At 43.4% G+C, this 26,248-nt stretch overlaps 3 protein-coding genes across 4 annotated transcripts; 2 read left to right on the forward strand and 1 right to left on the reverse strand.

Annotated features, from left to right (window-relative positions):
• The first annotated feature begins 470 nt into the window (after positions 1-470).
• Positions 471-24,942, forward strand: LOC142774625 (small glutamine-rich tetratricopeptide repeat-containing protein beta-like). 2 transcript variants are annotated; one of them, XM_075875207.1, is made up of 11 exons: positions 471-600; positions 3,040-3,191; positions 4,452-4,570; positions 9,246-9,321; positions 11,090-11,189; positions 12,306-12,410; positions 13,405-13,537; positions 13,677-13,781; positions 22,095-22,132; positions 22,704-22,772; positions 24,607-24,942. In XM_075875207.1, exons 2-11 carry the CDS (start codon positions 3,092-3,094, stop codon positions 24,734-24,736), a joined length of 975 nt encoding a protein of 324 aa, XP_075731322.1. In that variant the 5' UTR covers positions 471-600; positions 3,040-3,091; the 3' UTR covers positions 24,737-24,942. The 2 variants fall into 2 exon arrangements, with proteins under 2 accessions (XP_075731322.1, XP_075731323.1); XM_075875208.1 differs by lacking the exon at positions 471-600 and adding an exon at positions 682-704.
• Positions 15,275-17,320, forward strand: LOC119177232 (putative nuclease HARBI1). The gene is given in 4 exon segments (XM_037428656.2): positions 15,275-15,598; positions 15,689-15,802; positions 16,298-16,409; positions 16,411-17,320. Coding segments are annotated over 4 exon segments (1,227 nt in total). The 5' UTR covers positions 15,275-15,404; the 3' UTR covers positions 17,218-17,320.
• On the reverse strand, positions 19,090-20,820 carry LOC142774844 (uncharacterized). Its single transcript, XM_075875986.1, has 3 exons — positions 20,646-20,820; positions 20,368-20,530; positions 19,090-19,646 (listed from the first exon to the last, which is right to left on the reverse strand). The coding sequence occupies exons 1-3, from the start codon at positions 20,818-20,820 to the stop codon at positions 19,229-19,231; spliced, it is 756 nt and encodes a 251-aa protein (XP_075732101.1). The 3' UTR covers positions 19,090-19,228.
• Positions 24,943-26,248: the final 1,306 nt, after the last annotated feature.

Raw genomic sequence — 26,248 nt, forward strand, 5'->3', positions numbered from 1 at the left:
TCGCGGCCCGTAACACGGCATCCGTTAACTTTGCCCCATTCATGAAAGTAAGAACACTGTACCGAAAGCAGCTTTCACGGAGCTGCTTTTTCAATAAACAAAACAAAACATCTTATGCCAGCCTCTTGCGATTGTTAGGCGTTATCGTTGTATGTCTTTCATAAAACAGCTTATCACATAGGTGACACTAGCAGCTAGTCAGGCTTTGTTTTTTTTAAGTTGAGAAAAATGAGCATGAACAACTCTGAAAAAATGACTAAACCAATATGCATCGCCTGCGTTTAATCACAAAAATGTACTGCATTGCTGCAATTTTTTTTTATATCAGTGCGCGATATATAAAGCAGTTCAGCATTTCTCATCACCATTAGAAAATGTTATCACTGATTGGAAGTAAATAGCAAACGTAAATCATAATCTACGACTTTTTTCTCAAAGTTTGCATACCAATAGAACGCAAAATGCAATTTTTTAAGTTTCTTTGGTTATGCGACAGTGCTGCTACGCTATTTGGCTCAAATTGCTAATGAAACAAACGTAAGGTCAAGCCTAGTCATTTAGAGTCCATAGTATTTTGTGCACCCGGCTTGACCGAGCAAGGTATGTTGGTGCATTTTGTAACATAGTTACAAACTTCCGTGAGTGTCTCTGCAGTGGAGAATTAATCGTCAGTCTTTACATTAGTGTACTTACTGACCGTTCAGGTAAAGTGTGCCGACGGCGCTTCATTAGGAAGCGACACCAAATGAAAAACTCTCCGCTGTCGGGGTAGCGACTTCACATGCTGCGGTCATTCCATTTTTTTGCTTATTATTTTTGATATTGGGTGCTCCTGATGTGCGCTCGCAGAGCTCCTAGCATCGTCGTTTTGCGGTAGTTGTGGAACCCGCGTCGAAACTTTTAAACGCTTGTATTACTTTTAAAGACGCTGCTCTATAGAGCGATCTGTGTTTACGTTCGTTTAGAAACGCCGGAACCCGGAATTGCAGGTGCCCCATCGCAAAACTTTCAGCTAGTTTTGTTAAATTTGTGACGTCTATCAGACAAAATGTCGCCGTTGAGCGCGTTCTTCGTACGTTTTTACGTTTAAAAATGCGGTTTCCAAACTTCAACGTGCTTACCCGAGTGGTTTTAACACGTGTCCTTAAGTGGTTGGTAGTTGAGCGAATAAGCGAAAGAAAAATCCGCTCGAAGCGAATGACACCTGCTTTCATTAGCGATGGTTCAACACATAGCAGTGACGAAATCGGTTTCGCCGTCCAATGCAGGTGGTCAGTGCAGCATATGGGTGCTGTGTGGTGAAACTGCGCATTTTTAACTGTGTAACTTTGTGGCCCTATTCGCTGATGTAATTTTGCGCCGGTTTTGCGCTTTCACGAGCACTGAGCCGCAATTTGACTTGCGATGGCTCGTGACCCTTGTGCGAATTCCGAACGTAATCTTTATTAATATAGGAACGACGAAGACCTTGTTAGCACATTGCGATTCTAGGGTCGCGAGTGTGTCGCTTGTGTTTACGGCGGAAACGCCTGCTATGATTGACAGAAAAACCGCACATGACTAGTGGCGACGCCACGTTGAGATTTCCGTGTTAGTGTAGCTGCCGCTGCTGGCTGTCAGTGGACTGTTTTAGTTCACTTGAAAAATAGATAAATTTGTTTGTAGGCGTGTATGGTGCAAAAATAAGAAAAAAAACTTCGTTCAAGGAAATATTACAAAATCTGTGACGGTGCGCAATGACGTCATCGCTTCACTTAGTGCGTGAGGGAAATTGAGAAAGGGAAGTTTTGCTTTGAGAATGCAGTGAAGTGAATTTTCATTATGGATAGATTGCACGTTACGTCGTAGCCACAGCTTCATGTTATACTGGTTCACCAAGGCGGTCTTGATGACGCAAAGGCACCATAATTGCATTGAGGTCTACTTCAATATGACACCGACGCAGTCAGAATTTGATTGGGCTCTGTGTGTTGATAACGAGAGAAACTGCAACTGATGTAATGATGACATTAACCGGCGACATCTCAAACCTCGCGTGTGCCATGTGGTGCATCGTCGTGGTGGTTTCAGTCACGTTAGTGCAAGACATCTATTAATAAAAAGTTAGAAGCTAGCATATTTCGACCTATCACGTGGATGCAGGATTTGTGTGTGCAAAGAACACTATGGAGTTACGACTGACCAGTGCGCACGCACACTGGCCCTTCGTGCTGAAAATATTCTTTCAGTGCGTGGTCCTTCGTTGATCAGCTTGCCATGAAACATTGGGAGGCCATTTGTTGCTAATGTGTATGTCTGTTTGACTTTTGGGCTGCGCCAACTGCCACTGAACTAATGGTAGTGTGTTCGAATACAGCAGCAATGGTGGCATTTAAGTGGTGGTAGAAAGTAAAACACTCTCATGTACTCAAATTTCGGTGCATTTGAAGAACCTCAGGTGGCCGAGGTCATTCCGGAGTTCCCCCTAAGGCAGGCTTCATTATAGGGTCGCAATTCCTTAAACATAAAGTTCCAAAATTAGATTTTATCTTATTTTATAGGCCAAGTTAATCGTGGAGAACTCTGCTTGATAATTTGTACAAGAAGGAACGCTCAAGGATGGGCACTGGCCAGCAAATGCATTTATTGTGCGTGTATGATTATGTGGCTGGTGAAAGAGAGAATGGCAGATGGAGGAGAATTTTCGCTGTTGCACATGGATGAGACTATAAAAACAAGATGTGGCTCAGCATGGTTAGGGGTGGAAAAAGCTGTACTTTTTGTCAACTAGGATAAGTGATGGAGCGCTAAGACACGCTAACACATGCTTGCACGTCATTTTGAGGATATCGAAAATATCTTGAGCATGATTATCCCCGTACCTGTAAAAATCTTGTGTTCATTTTCAAGCAGCACTGTTCATCATCATGATGGATGTATACCACATTGAATGTAAAGTCCGTAAGTTTGTGAATGCGGACAATGGCCACTGTGTGCTTTTGCTTCTTTATGTGTATCTTTTTCTAATTGCCTGCATTTCCTCTCTGTACCTTGCTGAAGATTGGTGAACGACTGGTGACCGGGACAGAAGCAATTTTTACAGCTGTCGGGAATGTCGCACGTCAAGAGGCTCGTGCTTTCCATAGTCCAGTTCCTGCGTCAGCAACTCCAGACCGCTGACTTGACCATCGACGCCAAGGAGAGCTTGGAAGGTTTGTTGTTCATTTAAAATGTCTGTATGAATGCAGTCGCCTTAAAAGGCGACGCCGAAGAGGACTATTACTTCAGTTGCGTTATACTCGGATACAACATAACAAAAGGGGGAAAAAAAGCAGTTCCGCCCACAGAACTGCGTTGCTGCAGTCTTCGTTTCAGCCTTTTCTTGGCTAACGTGAATACCATGGATAATAAGAATTGAAGGCTCATCGTTACTACCTGCAAAGTTATGTTTTCTTGAGCAGGGATTTCAGAATACCCTACAAAAGCTATCACAACATTAGTTTTTTACGTAAAACTAGCGTTGCAAAAGTGTAAATTAGCTATATAAAACTCCAAAAAAAGTTTGGCCTCTCAAAATTGACGTAGCGCTATAGGACGGAGCACTTAAGCAAACTCTCTGTGGGAAATACAGTGATTGTTGCGGGTGGAGAGGACATTGTTTCTTAAATTGCACTAAAAGTTGTGATGTCACATTGATGTTCAAGGGCTGGGGTCATTACATAAAATCGTAAATAGAATATTCTACATTCTGTGAACCATGTCACAGTCTTCTTGTTTGTTGAAGGGCTATGGTACTTTGAAAAGTGTGCATTACACCAATGTAATGGTTCCAGAATTGCTACACGGTAGTGTGCTCCCCGTTGTTGCATGTAACGGAACTCGAAAGATGGCGCCAGGCCATTGCACGAGCCGGCCGGAGGCGGGAACTGTTATCTGACACCAAAGTGAACCCCTGTGGCAAGCGCGAGTGTGCAACTATGCGCGGGTTCTGAGTCAAGGCAGAAGAGGGACGGCTGTGGAACTGGAGAAATGCCGTATTCTTGTCTCTCCAGCAGTTTACCTTAAACGTCGTTTTTTTAAGGTTACCGTTGTTTCTTTGCCAGTCTTTTCTCTCCCATCTCCCGAATCATCATCATCGTTTTTGCATCTAACAATAGTCAAGGCGTTGAAGTTTGCCCTACCTTTGCTCTTTTACCGTTCAAAGTAACATATTGAATTTAAATCGGTTATACATATAAAATATTTTTAAACCAACTTTTGTGTCACTGTGAGTGACTGTATCACAGTCACTCACAGTATCACAATCGCTCACATTAGTGCTTCTGACAGTGACACTAATATTTTCATAATATTTCATTGGTCTTTACTTGCTGTCTTTTTTCAAGCAGTTTGTCAGTTAGCAATGCTGCAGTAAAAAAAAAAAAAAAGTGGCATATGAAGTTTCTGTTCTCGTTTGTGCTTCAACTGTGCAGTTGCTGTACAGTGTCTGGAGACTGCCTACGGAGTCAGCCCTGAGGACCTTTCAAATGAGAGCCTGGTAGTGTCGCGGCCGTTGCTAGAAATCTTCCGGGACGCGCTTCCTCGAGAACATGTAAGAGTTTTTCATCTCTGTTTTGCTTTCTCTTTCCCCATAACTTCAGTAGCATTGCCCGCTATATAAAACAGAATTGGTGATAGTGCCCTAAGGGGTAAAAAAACGGACACAGAGAGATGGTACTCATGTGGCGCATTTTGTGTTCATCTTCAAAGGAATCCTGAAACTAAAACTATTTTTGCAGCAAGGTTTTGTCTAACCTGTGCCATAATCACAGTAGTAGTAGTAGTTTTAGTAGCAGTAATATTTGTGCAGTCGAACCCTGCTACAACGAACGCCGCTTCAACCAAATTTCCGCTACAACAAAAAATTCATGGTTCCTTGTCAGCAGTTAAGGAGTCAATGCATAAATATTGTCGCCACAACGAACACTTTTTCTTCTGCTGTCCTGCTTTAAAAAATTTTCACGATGCAATGCAAGCTCAGATAATTATTGTTATACAGTACACACAATTTTTATCATTTTGATGCATTTTTAGAACCTGAAGATACGTCGACGAAGTCTAAAAAATGCGCTGGCACCGCCATAAACTGCCGCTGTTCAGCGAGCATGGGCGCCGCCATTGCTCGATAGCGATGGCAATGAAACTGCCCTGTTTTTGCAACTGGCTTGCTTTTTAGCCGCAGACGATACAAAGCTGAAGCTCAGTCGCTCAGTTCATGGTTTCTTTTCACAAGCTGTGCGGAACGATGCCTTTTTCGATGCAAATGCATATCATTTCGTTCGTGCTTGAACATTGTGGTAACTAATCAGAGTGGCTATTCGTCCTCATTAACAAGTTCAGCTAGCCGCTTGTAGTGGATGGTGAGAATGGCATAGAATAAGGCAAAAGTCACCGCTCCACGATACCCTGCCTTTATGGCGGCATTGTCAGATACACTTTGACTGCAGACAGCTGCTGGTGTTAACGTGTTAATGCAACTGTTTGGTTCGCCCACGAAAGCGGTTGTAGGCATTATTTTAGCGTGCTTTTCAGCATGGCCTCGCTATGCATGGGTGAGAATCGCGCGTGACGCTGCTGGGAAAAAATAGGAAGCAGCGGACCTTTTTTGAATTTTGATAGTAAACATTCCTTTGTTTTGCTAGCTAAGATGAGCTATATTTTTTTTATTTCACTGCTACGAAATTTTTGCTTCAACGAAATTTTTCCGTGCCCTGTCAGTTTCGTTGTAGCGCGGTTTGACTGTAGTAGCAGTAGCACTAGTAGCAATAATAGTACTAGTGGTAGCAGCAACACTAGTCGCAGTAATAGAAGCAGCAGTAGTAGTAGTAGGCATCGCACAGATCGCATGACAGTATCGAACCCACTACTCAATTAACTACACCATTCTCCATCCCTTCATTGCAGTGAAGCTGTCCTAAGTCTACCCTGTCATCGTAGTACTAGGCGTCACGCAGTTTGTGTGACCAAAGGAGGGAGTAAATAGGAAAAAAAATACAATACAAGTTTGATATCTCCATCATATGAATCGGTATGATACGTAACTAATCTTTGTCTGTACAGAAGTAGTTGAATACTTACGGTACATTAATATAAGAGAGCTTTCACAATGTCAGTGTTTAGCAGCTATAGCACCATTAACGTGTATGCAGCCACAGTGACGCTTGGTGGACAACTAACATCCCTTGTCAATGATTTTAAAAATTTTGGTTGTAACTGTAGTTGTTAACGATGAGAGCTTAATCGGAGAAAGCGGTGTGACAGCCAGAAGAGCGCCGCTGACTAGACTTGAAAATTGGGACGAGGTCGCCTTCCGTGATATGTTAAGTACGATGGCTGGACTAGAGCGAAACACAGTGCGCGTCAGGAGAACAAAAAAGCGCAGGCGGGGAACGTGGTGTTATGGTAGGGTTGTTACTGTCGGGCATTGCAAGCACGCGTCGCAGAGGTATTTTTAATATGGATCAATGCTATGGGGGGGGGGGGGGGGTAGGAAGCAAGGCTCGGGCTAAGGTCGCCACCTCGTGGTCTTAAGGCAATGACTAAATTGCACTTCTTCCATTGAAAACACAGTGAATGAAAGGGATTCATAGCAATGACGTGATGCAGGAGCTAATTACAGGAGCTAATTTTTTCTATGCAATTCCCGTGACGGAAATATGTGAATGAATTTTCGATGGACCCTGGCATGAAGCACTTTTGTGCTACAAAGCTAAAGAAATTTTTTTAGTGAGTTAGTGTTTGAACCCGGGTTCTCATGGTATAGAGGTAGCGTTGCAAACACTGGGTTGTACACCCGTGCTTCCAGAATCGGGTGTAAGCACAGGCATTTCAATTCTAGTGGCAGATTTCCACCACCACCTGATCTTGCTGGCCAATAGCACAAACGTAATCAGTTACAACTTGGCTGTCTAATGGTTTTTGCGGCATAAAAATGGCTGAAATATAGTTTTCTTTCTTTTTTTTAAGCTATGCAAACGATTGGGCGACAACTAGAATAAGTCGTTTGTACTTTAACACAAGTTCTTGTGTAAAGGGAGCTGTGGGCTTTTGAAGATTGTGGGGGTACTATCACCTGCTGTAAAGTGATTTGTGCCTCGTGGCGCACACGTGTCCCGTGGATAAGCCACGTTTAAGGACAACAGCCACTGAGCGGTAGGTGGTGCGATGTTCGCACGCGATCGTCATTACCACCATCATCATCATTATAGTTAGCGCAGTAGCACCAGCAGTGACACCTGGCGGCAAGTTAAGGCGTGTGGGGAGAACAGATTGGTGACTCTCTTGCATGTAGCGGCTGGGGAAAACTGTTGTCTCCTGCGGTGAGTTCATAGGTGGACGGCAGAGCGGTTCGCCTGTTATGGGCCCTCGGGGTGAGTCTAGCGTTAGTGGCGCCACTTTTGCACTACCTTCTGTTTGTCCTCATGTTTGATTGAGTGTATTCGAATATTGTGTAAGAATTTTTTAGCGTGTTGGGTGATGTATTTTATTCAGCTGGCGATATTGTCGATCTAAAAGTAGTAGATGTGTGCTGTTTGGCTTTAGTCCAACCGTGTCTGCTCGGTTCGTTCACTCCGAGAGCATGGTGCCTCATTTCCAAACCCCACAAGGTTAGCCACTTTCCAACCCATGCTGAGTGGTCAGGGCTTAGTTGCACTTAATGTGATCCTTTGCGAGTGTTCACTAGCTTGCGAACTACGCGCTTCATGTTTGGTTGATCTCTGCACCTCAAGTTGCCGCTGCAAGTTCATTCACCGAGCAAATCTCTTCTCCTTTACAAATGAAAATCCAACCAGAATATACGCTGGGGTGACGTTCCAATACAGTGGAGTGTCTAAAAAAGTCGGTTTTAGCACAACGCTGAAACAATGAATGCGATAGCAACACATCGGACTGTTATATAAAGTAAGGCTAGGATATTTAGAAGCCATATGAATTGTAGTAGTGAAGACGGTCGAGTGTGCATTGAGCTGCAGCGTTTCTCACACACGCAGCGGCACATTCTTCCGGTGTCTGGGCACGTATGCGAGCCCGCCTTTCTTGAGCGCGAATAGCATTCCATTGGAGATGCCCCGCAAATGTTCGTTTAACACGCGATGGCATGACAAAGGCCAAAATACATAGAGCGTTCTCGCTGGAGTTTGTCCGGCGTTTCCTTTCTTGGTGCCAGTCGACGTCGATGATCCGGTGGAGGTAGTGAAAAGTGCAGTTTCAATGCACTTTACCAAAACGTTCATCTCAGATTGTCCCAGACATTGCAGTGTGGGCGTCAACACTGGAAGCAGCTGGATGGTGGAGGAAGCTTGCTTGTTCCTTGGTATATGGCTCCAAGGAACAAGCAAGCTTGTTCCACCACGGGGGATCGGCCATAGAACCCACCACGGGGGATCGGCCATAGAACCGGCGGTTAATATAAAGAAAATTTGTAATTTTGAAAAGGGATTAGGTAGAAATCAATTGCCACATGAATAAACGAAAAATTTTGAATAATCAACAAGTGGCTAAATGTTCATTGACCTTAAGCCAGTGGTAAATGGTGTGTGTGTGTGTGTGTGTGTGTGTGTGTGTGTGTGTGTGTGTGTGTGTGTGTGTGTGTGTGTGTGTGTGTGTGTGTGTGTGTGTGTGTGTGTGTGTGCGTGTGCGCGCGTGTGTGTGTGTGTGTGTGTGTGTGTGTGTGTGTGTGTGTGTGTGTGTGTGTGTGTGTGTGTGTGTGTGTGTGTGTGTGTGGCTCGTCGTTAGTGAGGTGGACAGCGTGAGCAATGTGGCCAAGTTAACGCGGCATGCAAAGGAGCGAGGGGTCGCTGGTTTGAATCCCCAGTAGGGTGCCTTAGAATTTTTCCTTGTTTATTTTTTGTGTGTCTTTTATATAAGTATATGTACTTAAAAATATGTATCCAGGACATGACGACGACGGCAAAAGTCAGCTGAGTGTGTCCATAGAATTGCTATCGCAATAAAACAGCCGGCTGAAAGCTGTAGGCATGATGCAAACTCATGCAGCTTTAGTAATGATCATGCTGCAACTTTCACACGTCTAAAGCCTTGTTATAAATTATGCACATTTTAGAAAGTGCTAAAGTCAGTTTGTTAATGATCTTAAGGACCTAACCTACAGAAACATTTCAAGGTCGTCCTGGCGAGCCCATTCTAGGAAGATTGTGAAATGCTTTTAGTGGTTTGAGGTTACGCATTTAAAGGAATGCTTAGCTGTGCTTTCAACCCGCTTCCAGGTACAGACTAGCTATGAAGATGTACCTGAGCCCACCGAAGCACAGAAAGCTGAAGCCGAGAAGTACAAGCAGGAAGGTAAGTTTTTGAAAAAAATGTCAGTTACGTAGTGCGCACTCACTTAGTTCCATAATTTGCATTTTGTAATTGGATATGAAGTCTGTGTACAGTTCACATTCATTAATTCGTCCCTGGCTAAACTTGTAGAATTCTACAAGTTTAGCCAGGATTTAATTAGCAGAAGTTTCTGATGGTTTGATTTATGCAGTAGACAAAAATATGCTGGGTCTACGCTGAAATTGCAGCACAGCCACAGCGAAAGCTAAAGGAGCGGCATTTCTAGAGCCTGCTGTAAACTCTATTGGGGATGCTGATACGAGTACACTTCCAAGGTACCCACTACGCCATAAATCATAACTTTTGTCAAATTAGTAAGCGCGCACTATGCCGTTATTCGTCAGAAATTGAAGACGCATCCGATATTTTTAGAAAGAAAATCTTGGCTCTAATTCTGACAATGTGGAAGAGACATCACCAACCCATTTCATTTTCGTGAAATGAAACTTTACACTCAATGTCCATCGTTATCACTCTTAGCTCATGGCTATGAAAAACCATGTTATATCATTCTTTGTAAGATTAGTAGTGCATTCTACATCTCGCACTTATGAAACCTAGAAACATTTGTAATGGGATTGTGGCACACATCAAAGTATTGTGTCAGTTCTTCCTGTAATTTGTGCAGTACTGGAACGTCACGAACATGTGACAGGCCTTGACAGGTAAAATAGCATTGTTACACTTGCCTTCATTATGAATGTTTTGTATTACCACTTTGCGATGCTCATGACTACTATAGTGGCTGGACTGTCTGGTTACGGTAGTTTGTTAACCTACATGGTTTTCTTATTGTATAGGATTGGCACAGCCCAAGCCATTCTCACGATAAATTTCCTCTGGAAAAAAAAGTGTTACAATAGGTAAAATGCTGAGATAATTCACTGGGAGGTACCAATCCCACTTATAAATTTCGCTGGCGACAGCCCAAAACGTAAAATGCACCTTGTTCGGCACATTGACGGCCAAGATGGTTGGACAACTGCGGTCACCAGCAGGGCATAATTGTTTCTTGCCACGAGTTCTTCCAAATGGTGTTCTGCCTTTTTATTTTCCCATTTTGTTTTCATTTGTCCACGGTGTAGTACAGTGATGCAAGTTTCAGTTCTGTTTCAGTTTATTTTTATTCATTACTGTATACAGTAGACCAGTGGTTCTCAGCCACGGATGTGTCGGGGACCCCTTGCGGGCTGCTGGAAGTGATGGGAGACCCCTTGCTGCGGAGGGAAAGGAGGGAAGGGGGGATACGTAGGTAAATAACACAACTGGGTGGTGAAACAGGTGCCTTTTATCGCTGCCAATAATTAATACAACTGGATCGTATAATCGGTGCCTTTTATTGCTACCCAAAACATCAAACAAACGTGCCACATCACTTCATTTCGAACAGTTCATCAATACGTGGCACAGCCACGCTTAAAGAAAAATGGGGGTGAGGGGTTCGCAGATCATAGAAATGGCTTCGCAGACCCCCATTTGAGAACCACTGCAGTAGACTACCAATAAACGAAAATTTGAGAGCAATCGTCTCTAGTATGATTGCTTAGGTACTTGAACTCTGCATTGTTGTTCATCTGAGTGAATGACAGTTCTGTTGAGTGGAACTAGCTTTCCTGGTCTCTTCGTGTTCCGCGTAACGAGAGTCCAATTCGTTACAATAAATTACTTACAGACACACAAGCGTCTCAAAGTGTTGGAGAAGTCTCAACTGCTCTCTTTGTTGTTTCAGGCAACCACATGATGAAGCTTGAAATGTACACAGCCGCTCTGGAGTGCTATACGAAGGCCATTAGCCTGGATGGACGCAATGCTGTTTACTACTGCAACAGGTGCGATTCCTTCTGATAATGTACAGTTAAACCCCTTTATAAGAGGCATGCTCCGAGCAGCAATTTTAGTCTTTTACATGAGATGTCTCTTATAAGCAAGGTAGCTCATATGCATTTTCAAGTCAACCCATACTTTACTGTAGGCACACTGGTGTCTTTTATACAATTTTTTCTATTATATCAATGTCTCTTATAGAGGGGTTCGACTGTATTTGTTCTTGTTTTGTCTCTAAACCATGATGGGACGCCATGTGGGGGAAGGCTCCAGAATTTGCGATCACTCGGAGTTCTGCAATGTGCACCTACATCTAAGAAATATGCTTGTGTGAATAGTGAATTTTAGATTCGAGGCGAATTTGAAGCGAATAGTAATCCTGGTCAAATAATTACACATCGTGTACTATAAATAAAAATGGGCGTATTTCCTGCACAATTCTTGAAAAAAAAATTAAAACAAGGCCTGTGCAAATGCCTTTTTTTTTTAGATGCAAAGCAGCTCTTGGGTTAGTCTGTGTAACGCTGTCCCTCTGTAGGAACGCGCTGCAGGTGTTGGCACCGTGCCAAGTAGGTAATGCCGCTGCGCGTTGACGTCGCTGTCTCCCTTGCCTGCTGCGGCGGCCGCAGCTGCCGCCTCGTTCGTTTGCCCGCAACACCTGCGGGGACTGTCACTTGCTACACAGTTGACTCGTCAATTCATATGCATTATTATTATTATTTGTTTGTATACACGGGGATGCAAAGGAAAGAGCCATAAAGCAAGCTGGCAACTGCTACCTGGAGGGGCACTGATTGTGTTATACTGATTCCTAGAAGAGAGAGATCAACCACATTTTTTGAAAATGTGTATGATAGTGCAAGCAAGCGATGGAGGTCGGTTGGGTGTGGTGGCCCCATCTTGGTTTGGTCAGACGCGCGGTGCATGGGGAAGTGCACGTGCGGCTCTTGCGTGTAATCTATTGGTTCGAGATTCCCAATAACGTGTCGTAGGGTCTGCAAACTATTTTTGTGTGTGCACGAATCGACAGGGGGCGTGATTGTCACGGGGATGTGTTGCATTTTTGTTTCATGTTTCATGAATGGCACCAATGCAAGTTTGTTTATCTACTACTTTCACAGAGCCGCAGCCCACAGCAAGCTCGATAACCACCTGGATGCCATCGAGGACTGCCAGAGGGCGTTGGAGATTGACCCCAAGTACGGCAAGGCATACGGCCGAATAGGGTAGGTGCCACTTGCTGCAGAGGCTACACACTGCTAGCAAGTCTTGTTAGATCTGTTTTGCACCTCTCCTATCGGTGTTCATTCTCGTCAACTATTGTCACTGTTCCAGTGCTTACGTTTTATGCTAGTTACAGTGAATAACTTTAGGCTGCCGTACGGCCACTTCCATATATTTATTGTCATTCACTATACCATTGTTATCACTACATCATTCACTTGTGCTTACGCAAACCAGTTATTTAATAATGATATTGTAACGAAGATCAGTGCTATTCTGAAAGGCAGAGGGTACCGCTCTCAGGCAGAAAGACGACGACTTTCTTGGTTGGTGCATCGCGACGCTTGCACCTGCTCGGTTGTTCCTTCCCGACCTGCTGCAACGAACCATACGATTTATTGAAAAAGTGCTGCTCCAAGACACCTTATTTTAATATAAACAGTTATAATAGGAATGGTAATGAGGCATTCAAGGTGTTTACCGAACACTTGTTGCACTATTGCTTCTTGAAGATGCTACCGTGTGCTCATTTTTACTTAAATCTTCCAAGTTGATTGCGACTTACCCCTATTTATTTTCTTGTTAAATCAATGGGCAATGCTTAGCACCTTAGCAGTGCTCTGCGTGTATTATCTATTTAATTAGCTGATTGTGGAATCTGACTCAATCAGTTGCTACGAAACTGCTGCCTGGTATACGTGTTCCCAGTGACATATAAATACACTCAAACCTCATTATGACGATCATGGTTATAACAAAATATCTGTTATAACGAAATAAGCAATAAATAGTCATGTGATAGATACCGTGTCAGTAATAACCTCTGTAACGAATTTTTGGATACAGTATAACAAGCTTATTTTCTTGTAAGATGCATCTTTGTGTTAATGAGGTTTGAGTATAGCACGTATTAGTTATAGAAAGGATCCTGGTGATGGCAGGTTGCTGAATATAATTTGTGCTGCTGCACTGATGTTTGGTTTTTGTTTCTTGCAGTTTAGCATATGCTAGTCTGAACCAGCACCAAAGGGCAAAGGAATGCTACCAGAAGGCAGTAGAACTTGACCCTGAAAACCAGAGCTATATCAACAACCTTCGAGTCGCCGAGGAAAAACTCCGTGAGCTGTCGGTGAGTTTTTCACCGCAGCTGAGTGAGAAAAGCAGCTGTCTCTATTTTTTTGTGGCGCCGAGGTTCTGCTTGACTGACCCTTCCGAAAGTATCGTGCAAAAGTGTAAAGCCACCTAATGGCCACTTGCGCACTTTGCAGAGCCCTGGCAATGGCGATACACCCAGGCCCGCAGGTGGTGGTGTGGGCGGTGGCGGCGGTTTAGACTTTGGGACCTTACTGAATAACCCCACGCTCATGAACATGGTAAGCACCTTGGCTAAGACATGTTGAGGCTTAGGATGGAGGCTGTTTTTTAATGCACTGCTTGCGCCGAATCACGGAGATATGTTGACGGCAACAGCGCTGTTTTGCTGGCAACTGCCTCAAAGGAGAACTGAAACATAAATTTGAAGGTGAGATAACTGGTGCAATAGCTTTGTGTGGACAGTCATAATCTATTATATATGTTCCAGGCTTATATAGCTTAAAACATATTTAGCACACATTTATGGTGCGTGTTGCACATATGCACACAAAATGCCCCACTTTGTGACCTTGCACCTATTTGGTTGTATTGTAAACAACCAACAACCACCTGCATCTCGAATTTGTGTAGGCTGCGATGGTCCATGTGCACTCTCTCTTCTAGCAGACCTTTTCAATGGTAACATGGGCTTTCACAGGAGCACATATGTGGATCACCTTGCCTTGGCAGTGCATATTTCGGGGAGAGGAATGGGGGGGGAGGGATCTGTTATGCATATTTACAATGTCTCGACGGGTGTTATCTCAGGTACTAGCTCATTATGTCTTAGTGTGCATTGTAATCTGAAGCTCCACATCCTATTGTATGCAACTCACCGCATGTTTCCCTGTTGAAAAAAGGTCAAGTGTACTGCTGCTCCAAGCAAGCAACCAGCTATTTGAATGTGTGTGTGAGACGTCAAAGCCACAGGGCCAAAAACATGACAGTGCCTTTTAAGGATGATGCTGTGGTGTACGGAAGGCATGGGCAGGTGCAGAGTATTTCTGTTTTCCATGGTGACTTTAAAAGGCAGAAAAAAGTTACCTAAAAAAAATGTTGTCAGCTGTAATTAACTGACATATTCTCGAATGTGGAGCACAGTTTCGCATGAGAGCTTCGACAGCTATCCGATAATAAGTAACTAGGGTGGACACTTTTGATGGGTGAGTCAATTATTATCTATAAAAAATTCATCTTTAGAAGTCTCTTGGGAACATCCAATTGTCACGTATTGTTGCCCTAGGTCCATTCATTGTGCATCTTGCAAAACGTTGCGATCGTGCATAGTATCTCCAACAGTGACTGCACTAGTGGGAGTGCCCTGCTCAGGAGTGCTTCGGATGTACTTTGCTTCATTTCGCTTCACTTCACTTTATCTTTTAAAAACCTCGTAGGGAGGTAATACATAAGGGTGGGGTCAACACAATACTAGTGGCTACGTACATTTACAAGATAGTGGCTACAATACATGTACAGGATAGTGGCAATAATGCGTTTATTGAGACATGATAAATTTCGTTTTTTTAGAAAATGACGATATGCAGACAGTTTCGACGATATAACAACACAATTCCCCATGAAAATGTGGACAACTTGCTTATGTTACCAGTAAAGGCGACAACACACTTCGACGTGACCCGGCGCGCGCGCGCACGGTGGTTGCGCTGCGTTATGCCAGGTTGGCTACGCCGCGCCAGGCGTATGTCCGTCCCCCTACAGTTCAACGTCGCGCAGCTGCCGCAGCCGGAGTAGCGCATGCGCAGAAAACCGCGCCGCCTGTGGTGGAACATCGAAACAAATCTTTTCGCGCGCTATCTCTGTCGGTAGCGATCACCACCGCGGACCGGACTGTTTTCTCGGCGATGGCACGGACACAGACACATGCGGCAAGACGAAAGATTATTCTCGCGTTGTTGGTGCGTCGTCTGCGTCGCAAGAGGAACAGGTCTCTCTACATAAGGGATATATTTGAGAAGCGTCCAGAGTATGGAGAATACCACCACCTAGTACAGGAGCTTCGGCACAGTGATCCTGAATATCATTTCAAGTATTTCAGGTAAGTGAAAACGTTGCTCCTTTCGGAATTGTGTAGCTTCAGCTCGGATAAGTATGTTATACGTAACTGTCATGCATTTGTCGCACGCAGGATGACAAAGGCATCATTCGACAAGCTGCTGAGCCTTGTTTACCACAGGCTTGTTCATCCTCCAACTCACAGGAGACCCATTTCACCGGCAGAGAGGCTCGCGGTGACATTGAGGTAAAATATATGCTGATCATATTTGCTAGCAGTTAGCCAATGCGGCCACGAGCCGACGTGCATGCATGTGTACTGTTGTTCTAGAAAATTACGCTTTTTGCTGACATGTCGCAAGAATTCGTTCCCGTAATATGCTTTTTTTTTTTCGTGTTCCCTACTTTTCGTAATTTGGAAGATACGGAACCCACGTATTCACCTCCCTAAACTTCCCCGTGCATGACATTAAAGTAAACACTGGTTCGCGTTAACTTTTTTTTTCTTGATCGGTTATATTTCCGAAAAGTTTCACCGCGTATAATAGTTCTTCCTATGCAGCCTATATAGAGTCACCGACGAACTATTCTCGCTACTGTCTGTGGCCCTATGGCGTCTGTGAAACACGATGCAGACATTAAAGAATATAATTATGCTGATAACACTTTCGTTTAGTGTAAACATGTATGTCAAAATATTTGAACCGTAATTATATGGACTGTTCTTTTAACAACTTTGCAGATTTCTGGCCACAGGAGGGTCCATGGAGGACATTGCATTGAGCTTCCGAATGCATGCTTCTACTGTAGCTAGGATACTGAAGGAGACATTACCAGCAATCTGGGACTGCTTGAGGCCCCCTGGTACTCGCACGCCCAAGCACACAGAGGTGGCGCGACATAGCTAAGGAATACCATGACAAATGGGATTTTCCAAACACAATAGGGAGCATTGATGGCAAGCATTTTGCGATCAAATGTCCTAACAAGAGTGGCTCCGACTTTTACAATTATAAAGGTTTCTATTCACTAATTATGCTGGCTATAGCAGACGCCAAATATAGATTTCTAATGGTGGACATCGGAGCCCAAGGCCGATATTCAGACGGTTCTTTATTCAAGGGAAGTCCCCTCCAGGCAGTTTTTGAAAAGGGTGCTTTGGGGCTGCCTTCAAATATTTCGGAGTGGCCACTTTGTTTGGTTGGTGATGCAGCCTTCCCTTTGCGGACCTACTTGATGCGGCCCTACCCTGGGAGAAAGCTGGATGATAGGAAAAAGGTCTTCAATTACCGCTTGTCGAGGGCACGCAGGTGCATTGAAAATGCTTTCGGCATTCTGGCCTCCCGGTGGCGGGTGTTTCTTGGAACGGTGCAAGGCGCGCCAGAGCTCCTCAACAACATGATTCAGGCTGCCGTATGTTTGCACAATTTTCTTATGGAGGACACTGCCTACTGCCCTGACGAGTACAGCGACACGCTGTGCGGCGAGACGGTGCATGACGGAGAATGGCGCCACACTGTCACTGAAATTGGCACAAAGACAGTGCCGTCAAACAACCGCCCCACCTCAGCTGCCATGGCAATGAGGGACGAAGTAGCAGACTATTTTATGTCTCCAGAAGGTTCATTGCCGTGGCAGCTGAAGGTTGTCGGGCGATGCTAAAATCTCCTGTAAACATACATGCATAGTTTGTACCCTTAATGTTCTCTTCCTTTATTCCTAGCAGAATACAGTGCATTTAAGTACTGTGTTTTGTAAAACTGTATTATATGTAATACTTTAAGTATTTTTGCCGCATTTCTCTTAAGTTTAGCACTGCCTTACAAACAGATTTTTTGTGGATTTTTCATTGCTGTTTGTTTATGTGCTTGAACTATGTGCATATTTTGCTGGTTTTATACGCAGGCAATCCACCGCTTTTTATGTTACCAAGGATTGTAGTTTTCATTCTTTTTCTGAGTAATCTGATTATTTCCGCATTCAGTTATATTTGTAACACTGTTTTTCAAGCACATTATTTTAAGCATTTTTGGCTCTTATGTGTTTTTTTTGCCATTTTTCTGTGGTGCCCCCTTTCCTAAGGTACCTTGAAATAAACAAATAAAGCATTCACGTTTTTTTTTAGTCTTTCAACTAATACAATGTGATTTCGGAAATGTCACCCTGACAGGTTAATTTCAAACCCTTCTTGCATAGGGTTTGTTAGCAATGTACGCCAGTAAGTGAAAATCGATGACCAACAAGCTGTTATTTTGTTATATGTAAGCTAAAAGCACACTGTAGGAATGTTTCGAACCGCGAGGCATTTGTGTGTCTTTTTATATCAAGTGTGCATGGCAGAGGTCTGTGAGCTCGTTGTTTTTAAAAACATTTACCGCATGCATAGATAACATAGAGAGCATCACGTAGAAAAAATGGAATTTAATGATCACTTTCGAATGAAGTGCACAATAAATCAAGAGCAGTTACACTTACCTATGTGTTAATAACATGATATACTTGTGTGCAACACAGAGATAAAAATGCAGCAAGTGAAAAACAAAAATGGAGATATTCAGATAATTTTACACACACACAAGGTGTACGTATGCATGTTATCTCAACTGCCAGCCTGCGTTGTCTGCTTGTTCTGGGATGTTGCATTGGAAGAATATGAACAAACCTCTGAAATGTGTAGAAAAAACACCTGAGAATAAAACATTCATTGTCACGGTGGAATGGAGCCCTTTGTTTGATGCTGCATGAAGTCTGTTCCCTATGTATTAGACATATTGTGAAACTTTTGTACTACTATATACAATGCTCAAATACATTGCATGTGGCAAAAGTGAAACGTTTGATAAGGTGCACAATAACATGAAAAATAGGCAAAAATATCTGTCACATATTCTAAGACATTGCCACATTGGAAAGACAGACTAGACATGCAAAACAAGTGCACTTTTTAAAGCATGTCATGCTGGAAATTTGCGCAATAAACAGAATACCACTCTTAATTTAATGCCAGAAAGAGATCTTGGCTAGTAATGGAACACACATCACCAAGAAAGAAATGCTCACAGTAACATACTATGTGGTGTTCAAGATACATAATGTTGTATACATATTGTCCGTGTACTGGCACTTAATATATTTTTTCACAGCATTGGTAAACAGCGTATCACACTTGCATTATATCACATTTGTATTCTCTGTATTGATAACCCGGCATGGAAGCTTAGCAGGCGAAGTGTAGCTCTGCGAATAACGATGGTTTGTTTCTGAACCTTGTGGCCGCATATGGATAGGGGCGAAATGGCAGAACACCCATGTACTTAAATTTAGCAGCTTCATAGTGTATCACAGGCAGTCAAAATTAACTCCATTTACAGTGTGCCTCATAATGAGATCATGGTTTCGGCATGTAGGAAACCATAAGTTGCATTTATATCGATTTGCTACTTTTTAATGCGATAGCATTTAGGAAATTGTTTCGCAGAATATTCGGTGTCGGCATTGCCCACGAGCAAAAAGAGAAGCATAACAAACAAGCAAGCAAGTAGACCTTACATGATTTCTGATGCGAACATAGTACATTTACGCTATCCTGTTACCTCTAGAAAACTTATAATTTTTGAAGTGCAGCAGTACTTAAAGAGAAAAAAACATATTCAAGAATTATCATAACCAAAGTTTAACTATTGTTGATGGTGTGCACATCGTTTTCTTCCTCCATTTCTGCAATCAATGTCATTATTCGTGCTTTGCATTTCAGTGCCACCTTACGTGGCATGTTGTCTAAGCTGAGGCCAATGGATATTCCAAATGCCTCATTTTCTCCCATTTTGCTGTCGAGTTTGCACAACAGCTGCTCTTCAAAGTTGTCGTTCTTTTTCCCTTTTTTATGCTTTGGTGCAGCCTCTTGTTTACCGGTTTCCGGTGGCCGTTCTGCCAATAGTGGCGACGTTGCTGGCATCGATAGCTCCTGTAGGGAATCTATGGGACTTTCAACACCTGAGGGTGATGGCGGCGTATTTCCCATAGTTGCAAAGATGCTCTCGGCGGTCTCGCCATCATCACCATAAGTGGCTGGCTCCAGACTGCATGTCATTCTGCAGAGAAAATGCATACATTGTTGCAAAGGGAAACAGGTGCACGACTGTCAACTAAAAGCATACTTCTGTCCCCTTTAAATTTGGATGCATCGCTCGCTCAGAATGCCGAAGGATTATTCGGACCAATAGTATCAAGTGTAAACTACAATACCGCTCTACTCACTTAAAAAAAAAACGGGTTTCATAAGTGGCGTGCCAATCGCGGAGCCGTCCACACGCGGATAACTCAGCTATGTATACTTCCAAGGGAATTGGCACTAGCTTTTGGCTATGGGACCGTACAGTTTGTGCCTATTTTGTATAACATATGTGTGCAATAAGGAACTCAAATGAGAGCAGAAATTTTGTCGAAGTACTCAGTGTTCATTTGCTATTTCGTGCAAGGATTAAAGGGACAGTTGTATAGTACCCTGAACATTCTATGGAGGATGAAATAAGTGGGCGCGGGCCGAGGCAAGTACAACAAACTCGTATATCTTAAGTGAACACACACAAAAAATGTTACTGATGTGCACTCCGAAAACGCAAAACGAATCACGATCGCGTAAAGGGCACAGAAAACTCCCTCTGCTTCACTGCATGACACGATTGTGGTGTGCGGAAACCTTTATACAAGAAAGCAAGAAACCCAGTCATAAAAACATAGTCGTCTAAGTGTACGCAATATAAGCAGGTATGAATGTGATCACACACACAACTTCAAAAATGCGTAACTTACTTCCTCTGACGGCCGCAGTGTTTGTAAAAGGCCATGGACTCTGTGAATTCCCAGGCCCGTCGAGACACGTAGCCGCTGCCACTCCTTTTCGTGTCTTCAATAGCTTTCAGTTCGCGATTATACCGATCCCTCAGCCGCTTCCACAGTTTCAGGCACTCGTCGACTGAAACAGGGAAAACAAGACAACAAACAGGCGCTGAATGCACAGCATGTCCGGACACGTATACAATGCCAGAGGAGGCACTGACAATACACACACGTGTGTTGCACCGACGTACCTTTTGAGAGGCCGGAGTACACACGTATCTGCTCCCACGCGTTGTTTTTTCGCTCCGCATCCCGGTAGTCCATTCTTTTGGTGTCGTAGACACAAGGATGTTGCTGGACGGCGTCCAAAAACCTCTCGATTTCAGAGCCGCACAGGTCCGGTACGCTTGCTTGCGAAGACGCCATCTTCTTCTGACAGCTTGCCGAGTAGCGAGTCTCTACTTCGACGAGAGAGGGCGCTAGGCGCTAACTTTTTTGGCGTGGTCGGCGCGAAATGCACTCGGTTGCATTCGGCGCCGGGCGACGCCAGAGCGCGCTAGATGCCGCCGTTCGCGTCGGCGCCAGGTGCCACCGGACTATAGAGGGTCGCGTTTTCGCCAACGTAACGTCGCCATGGCGCGCGCGCGCGCTACGTTGGAGTGTATTGCCTCCTTAAGAGCAGTAAAAGTTCACTTGGCAATCGAGATAAGAACCCCTCAAGTAAAGTATCTCTCAAATTGATTCTTGCTGGGAATTAATCACGATTTTCTTGTATTGGAAGAAAATATTATCCCAAGTTGTGCAACATACCAGTTGGAACTTCTTGAGGACCTGGTTGGTCCGCTTTAATAACGTGCTGATAAATGCGTGAATCTGGAAACGCTACAACACACAAGAGGAGATGTGCATTGGCGTGCAGCGTACTGTTTCAAAGATTGTCGCATTTATCAAGAAGTCTCATTGTACACTGGACTCTTAATAACTCAATTTTAGGTAATTCAAACAAATCTTAAGTTTTTGGCTGGCCTGCTATACTTTTAATCTGTTTTAAGCCACTTAATTCAAACAGATTGTTATACAAATTTGATTAATTTGAATTTTTTGCCTACCCATGCCTGGAAATATCTGCAGCCTTTATTGCTTCTAGCTGAACATTTGCATTTCTACCGCTAATAGTCTCAGCTAAAGGGAATCATCCCCTTCTATAGCCTAACCAAGTGCCAGCGATTGCATGCTGAGGTAGGCAGCAGAAAAAAGAGAGAGAGAGAGAGAAGCTTGCCTGGTTTTTGTTTAAAGCTTTTTAATGTCATTTCCTCCTAATACACTGTTGTCACGAAGGAAAGCGGCCTAACATAGAAAGTGGCTCTGAGCTGTGACGAGACACCAACTCATTTCGTTTCTTATTTACACTCTCATGCACGCGTTGTATAATAAGCATTGTTCATAAGATTGCTCATGTCTAAAAACGTTACTGGAAATCACGCAGAGCTGTCTATGACGTTCCTGTTGCATTGGGAAATGGCGAAAGTTTCAACGCTAGTTAGTATGTTGTTGCGAGTCATATTTAGAACTTCCGACTATTCAAACGAAATCTGGAGGTCCCCTCAAGTTTGAGTTATCAGGAGTCTTACTGTGTCTTGTGTCTGGAACCTGGTAGGCAGCGAAGGAGGGGGCTAATCGATATTTTTTTTTTTTTCCAGGCTGCCACACTAATGCAGGACCCCAGCATGCAAAACATGTAAGTCTGCTGTCTCCTTAAAAACCCAATAATAATTATTGATGTTACCACGATTCGATTACACGAGACGCCGTCGTGGAGGGTTCTCTAAATTTAGGCCATCTAGTGAACAGTCCGATGCCGCACAGCGACATCGTACAGTAGACTCCCTTTGAACGAAACTCTCTTAAATGAAATTGCTGTTTAAATGGAACTGCCACTAATATGTTTGGTTTCTTACTTGGATATTGTACCCCTTTTTATCTCTCAGTAAACAAAACTCCTCTTAAAGGAAACACGTTTTCCTCGTCCCTTCAGGTTTCGTTTAAAAGAAGTCTACTGTACGGAAGAAAATGTGCACTCTCTCTTCAATGGGAACATGGACTTTGGCTTACCATTTTTACACTGGCTTACCATTTCGTTTTCTTTGAAATGCGACCGCCGGGGTCGCTATTCGAACTTTTGGGTCAGCAGCCGAGTGCCTAACTGCTGTAGCGCAAGTCTCGTTAGAACAGCAGAGGCGCCGCTATGAAAGTTCCCTCGCGCAAATCGGAGCAGTGTTTACATTTGGTTTTTTGTCTTTTCTTGGCAGCATGAGCGGACTCATGTCTGGTGGTCTGAGCCAAAACACTGGTGGAGGACTGGATGCGCTCCTTCAAGCGTAAGCATTTGCTATCACTGTATACATTCGCACATTCGAGGAGTGTGAAATACACACTCAAGCCTCGATATAACGAAATATCGGTTATAACGAAGTAAGTGAAAAATTGTCTTGCAGTAGGTATAGTGTTAGAAATAACACTCTATAATGAATATTCGGCTATAGCAAACTTATTTTCGTGTAAGATGCAACTTTGTTATAATGAGGTTTGTGTGTATTTCATGAATGACGCTAACTGCACAAGGACTTGAAGCAGGCAGATGATAAGAGTGTTAGTTGAGCTTGTATACTGAAACGTCATCATCACGGAAGTTGCATCTTAAACAAGAATAAGTTTGTTATAATGGAAAATTTGTTGTAAAGGTACATTCCCAACACTATATCTACTGCAAGACTATTCTTCATTATGACCAATATTTTGTTATATTGAGGTATGAGTGTTAGTCATGTTGTTCCTTGATATGTAAGTACAGTAGACTCTTTTTAAACGAAACCTGAAGGGACGAGGAAAATGTGTTTCCTTTAAGAGGAGTTTCGTTTACTGAGAGATAAAAGGGGGTACAATATCCAAGTTGGAAACCAAACATATTAGTGGCAGTTGTTCCATTTACACAGCAATTTCATTTAAGAGAGTTTCGTTCAAAGGAAGTCTACTGTACTGTGTACAAGGTTACGAAAAATTCCAATACGGGATTGTCATCACTGAACAAATTTACGTCTGTTTGTGTGAATTACACTCATACGCTCTCTACAAACCTTACATAGTATTATATATTCAACCTGCCCCTCTAACCTATTTAATTGTATACCTTATGTCTGAAGTCTTGTTCTGAGATCTTTAAACCCCATCTTCAAAGTGAGCTACTGCTGCGTGATGGCTGACGCCACCATTTAACGTTTAATTTTTTTTTCTAAATGTGAAGAGAACAATATATTTTTTTTAAGATGGAATGAAAATCTTTCAAAAAAAAAAAAAAACGTCCTTTTGTTTATTATGCTGTATTGATGACAGTTGGACGGCAAATGCATTAGTGCATGAAGATTCCAAATCTGCAAGCAGATTTCAAATCAATCATTTAGAAAAGAACTTATGGTGAAATACCACATTGTAATCGACCAATTTTGGGGGCACCAGTATCGTAATTTACAATTAAAAAAAGGTGCTTTTAAGAACTGCGTGGTTCCAAAAGGTCCACCCCACAGGCTACAGCTGATTGAATGTCCCAGCAGTTTCAATGATCAATGATCACTCATTGTTTTCAAAACTTAAAAGGTAAAATTAGCTTTGATTAATCAAAATACCCAATAAAATTAGTTGCATGAAGATTACAAACAAGAAAATGTTGCCTTTAGTTCACTTGTTCCTGAAAAAGATAATACTACCAAGTCTGTCAAAAGCTGTTCATGGAAACTTAAAAAAAAAAAAAACTTAGATAGAGCAGATGCACTTCCAAAAATAGCAAAGTCTAGGAAATTGTGTTAGAAGTTTTGGCAACATTTGTAACCTTATCTGTTGAGCTTTTAAGAAAGGCTATTTTGCTAATGCATAATTTTTTTTGCCAGAGATGCATACATAAAGGCTTCAAAATCGCTATTGATGGTGAGCACTTTTTATGATTTCTTGCTAATTTGAGATGCTCATCCTCTCTTAATATGCTAAATTACTGGCTTGAGATACAATCCAGCAAGGTCTCGTCCGTCTAGAGCACTGGTACAGATATTACTGGTACAATCGCTCAGGCACTGAACCTAGTTTGGTTCTGCTTGCATGATTTTTTTTTTTTTTTTCAATTTGTGACTGCTTCCTAAGACCTGCTGCTGTTGTTCAATGCAGAGGCCAGCAGCTAGCGTCTCAAATGCAGGCGGCGAATCCCGAGCTGGTGGAGCAGCTCCGGCGCCAGATGAACAACAACGCAGGTAACCGCGACCCATCCGACCCAGACGGCCCTGACAGGAACATGTGAGAACCTCCGAAGCGTAGCACTTCAGGGATCACTCGAAATCTTCTCTCGTTCCATGTCCTCGTAGCAAAAATCTACTCAAATGCATTAAAAAAAAAAAAGAAATGCGTAAGAACTTGACAACAAGCATGTGTAGCATGGTGTGGTGGAGTGTTGCAGATGGCTGAAGACCAGCAGGAAATAAAATTTCATCCAGCGTTGCCGCATCACTCTGGAGATGGTTTTTCTAAAGGCTGTTAGAAGTTTCTTTTACTCTCGGGGTTGTCACTGACAACGAAATCGGTGTTGTATAGACTCTGGAACGGTTGTCCTCATTAACATCAATGCTGGTCTAGCTCGGTGTCCGAGAGCGAGCAGCTATGGGCCCATGCTTCAGTGTACCAAGATTCGCGTGGCTTAAACCTGGATATCAAAAAATTGATAAACTTCCGAAGAAAGTTTGTTATAAACAGGTTTTTGTTATATGCAGTTTCTGCTCAAATATTTCAAAGATAAATTCACAAATTAAAGAAAAGGGAACTGAAGGTGGAGCTCAGCCAAAACACTTGATTTAGTAATAAAAAACTGCATTGTTACCGTTATAGCAATTATACAGACGCACTCGATGGGTTTTTGCCGTTGCCGCAGTGTTCTGTATCCGTAAGTCGTTTTGTGTTGAGAAAATATGAACAGGCACACACTATCTTTGTCCTCTTTATGTTCTGCTTTGCTCCCAGAACACGTGCGCCACTTTGTCTGGCATGGGATACAATCGTCGATGTGTGGAAGAACGAGTAGAGAGAGAAAGAGAGAACGCAACTTTATTGCGAGTACAGAGAGAAATTTTTGGTGGAAAAAATTTATTGAGGTGGGATCATTTTTTTTTTGGTGCCAGTATTCCTTACGGCATGAGTTAAATAAAAAGAAAGTTATGTTTCCTGTATGAAGGCTAGGAGTGGTCGATGCAGTGTACTGTGTGCGTCTAGCGCATCAAGTCAGGTGGTCGGCCGGGGTGGTGGGGAAGGCCGCGTAGGTGGCGAGTGCGAGCCTGGTGCAGGCCCGGACAGGTTCCCAATGGGTGATCGAGCGTTGCCTCTGTGGCTGGAGCAACGCAGAATGGGCATGTTATTGGGGGAGGCTGTGCACCGGATGTCCATGTAGCCCGAATTGCAGGAGTCAAGGCGGCGCCCACACGAATCCTCCTGAGCGCAACCGCCTCTCGGCGAGTTAAGCCACGGGGAAGGTCTGGTCCACGCAGAGGAATGAGTGCACGCGTGGAGCGCTGGAGGGTTTCTTTGTGCACGAACAAGCTGCCCTTCGGAGACAAACGAAGTAGAGGCAGCGGGTGTTGAACAGCCGCTGGATGCCAAGCAGCACCTGCTTCCGGCGGGTCTACTATACGTGGACAGGACAGTCGCGTGAGTGAATCAGTCGGTGTATATCAGAGGCTATATCGAGGGAGCTGGTCACTTTTCACAACTCTCGAACTGCCTGCATGGAGTCCTTATATACAAGCAATTTATCGTGTGACAAAAA

Source organism: Rhipicephalus microplus, chromosome 10, assembly GCF_043290135.1.
Source record: "Rhipicephalus microplus isolate Deutch F79 chromosome 10, USDA_Rmic, whole genome shotgun sequence".
In the NCBI taxonomy this organism is placed as follows: domain Eukaryota; kingdom Metazoa; phylum Arthropoda; class Arachnida; order Ixodida; family Ixodidae; genus Rhipicephalus; species Rhipicephalus microplus.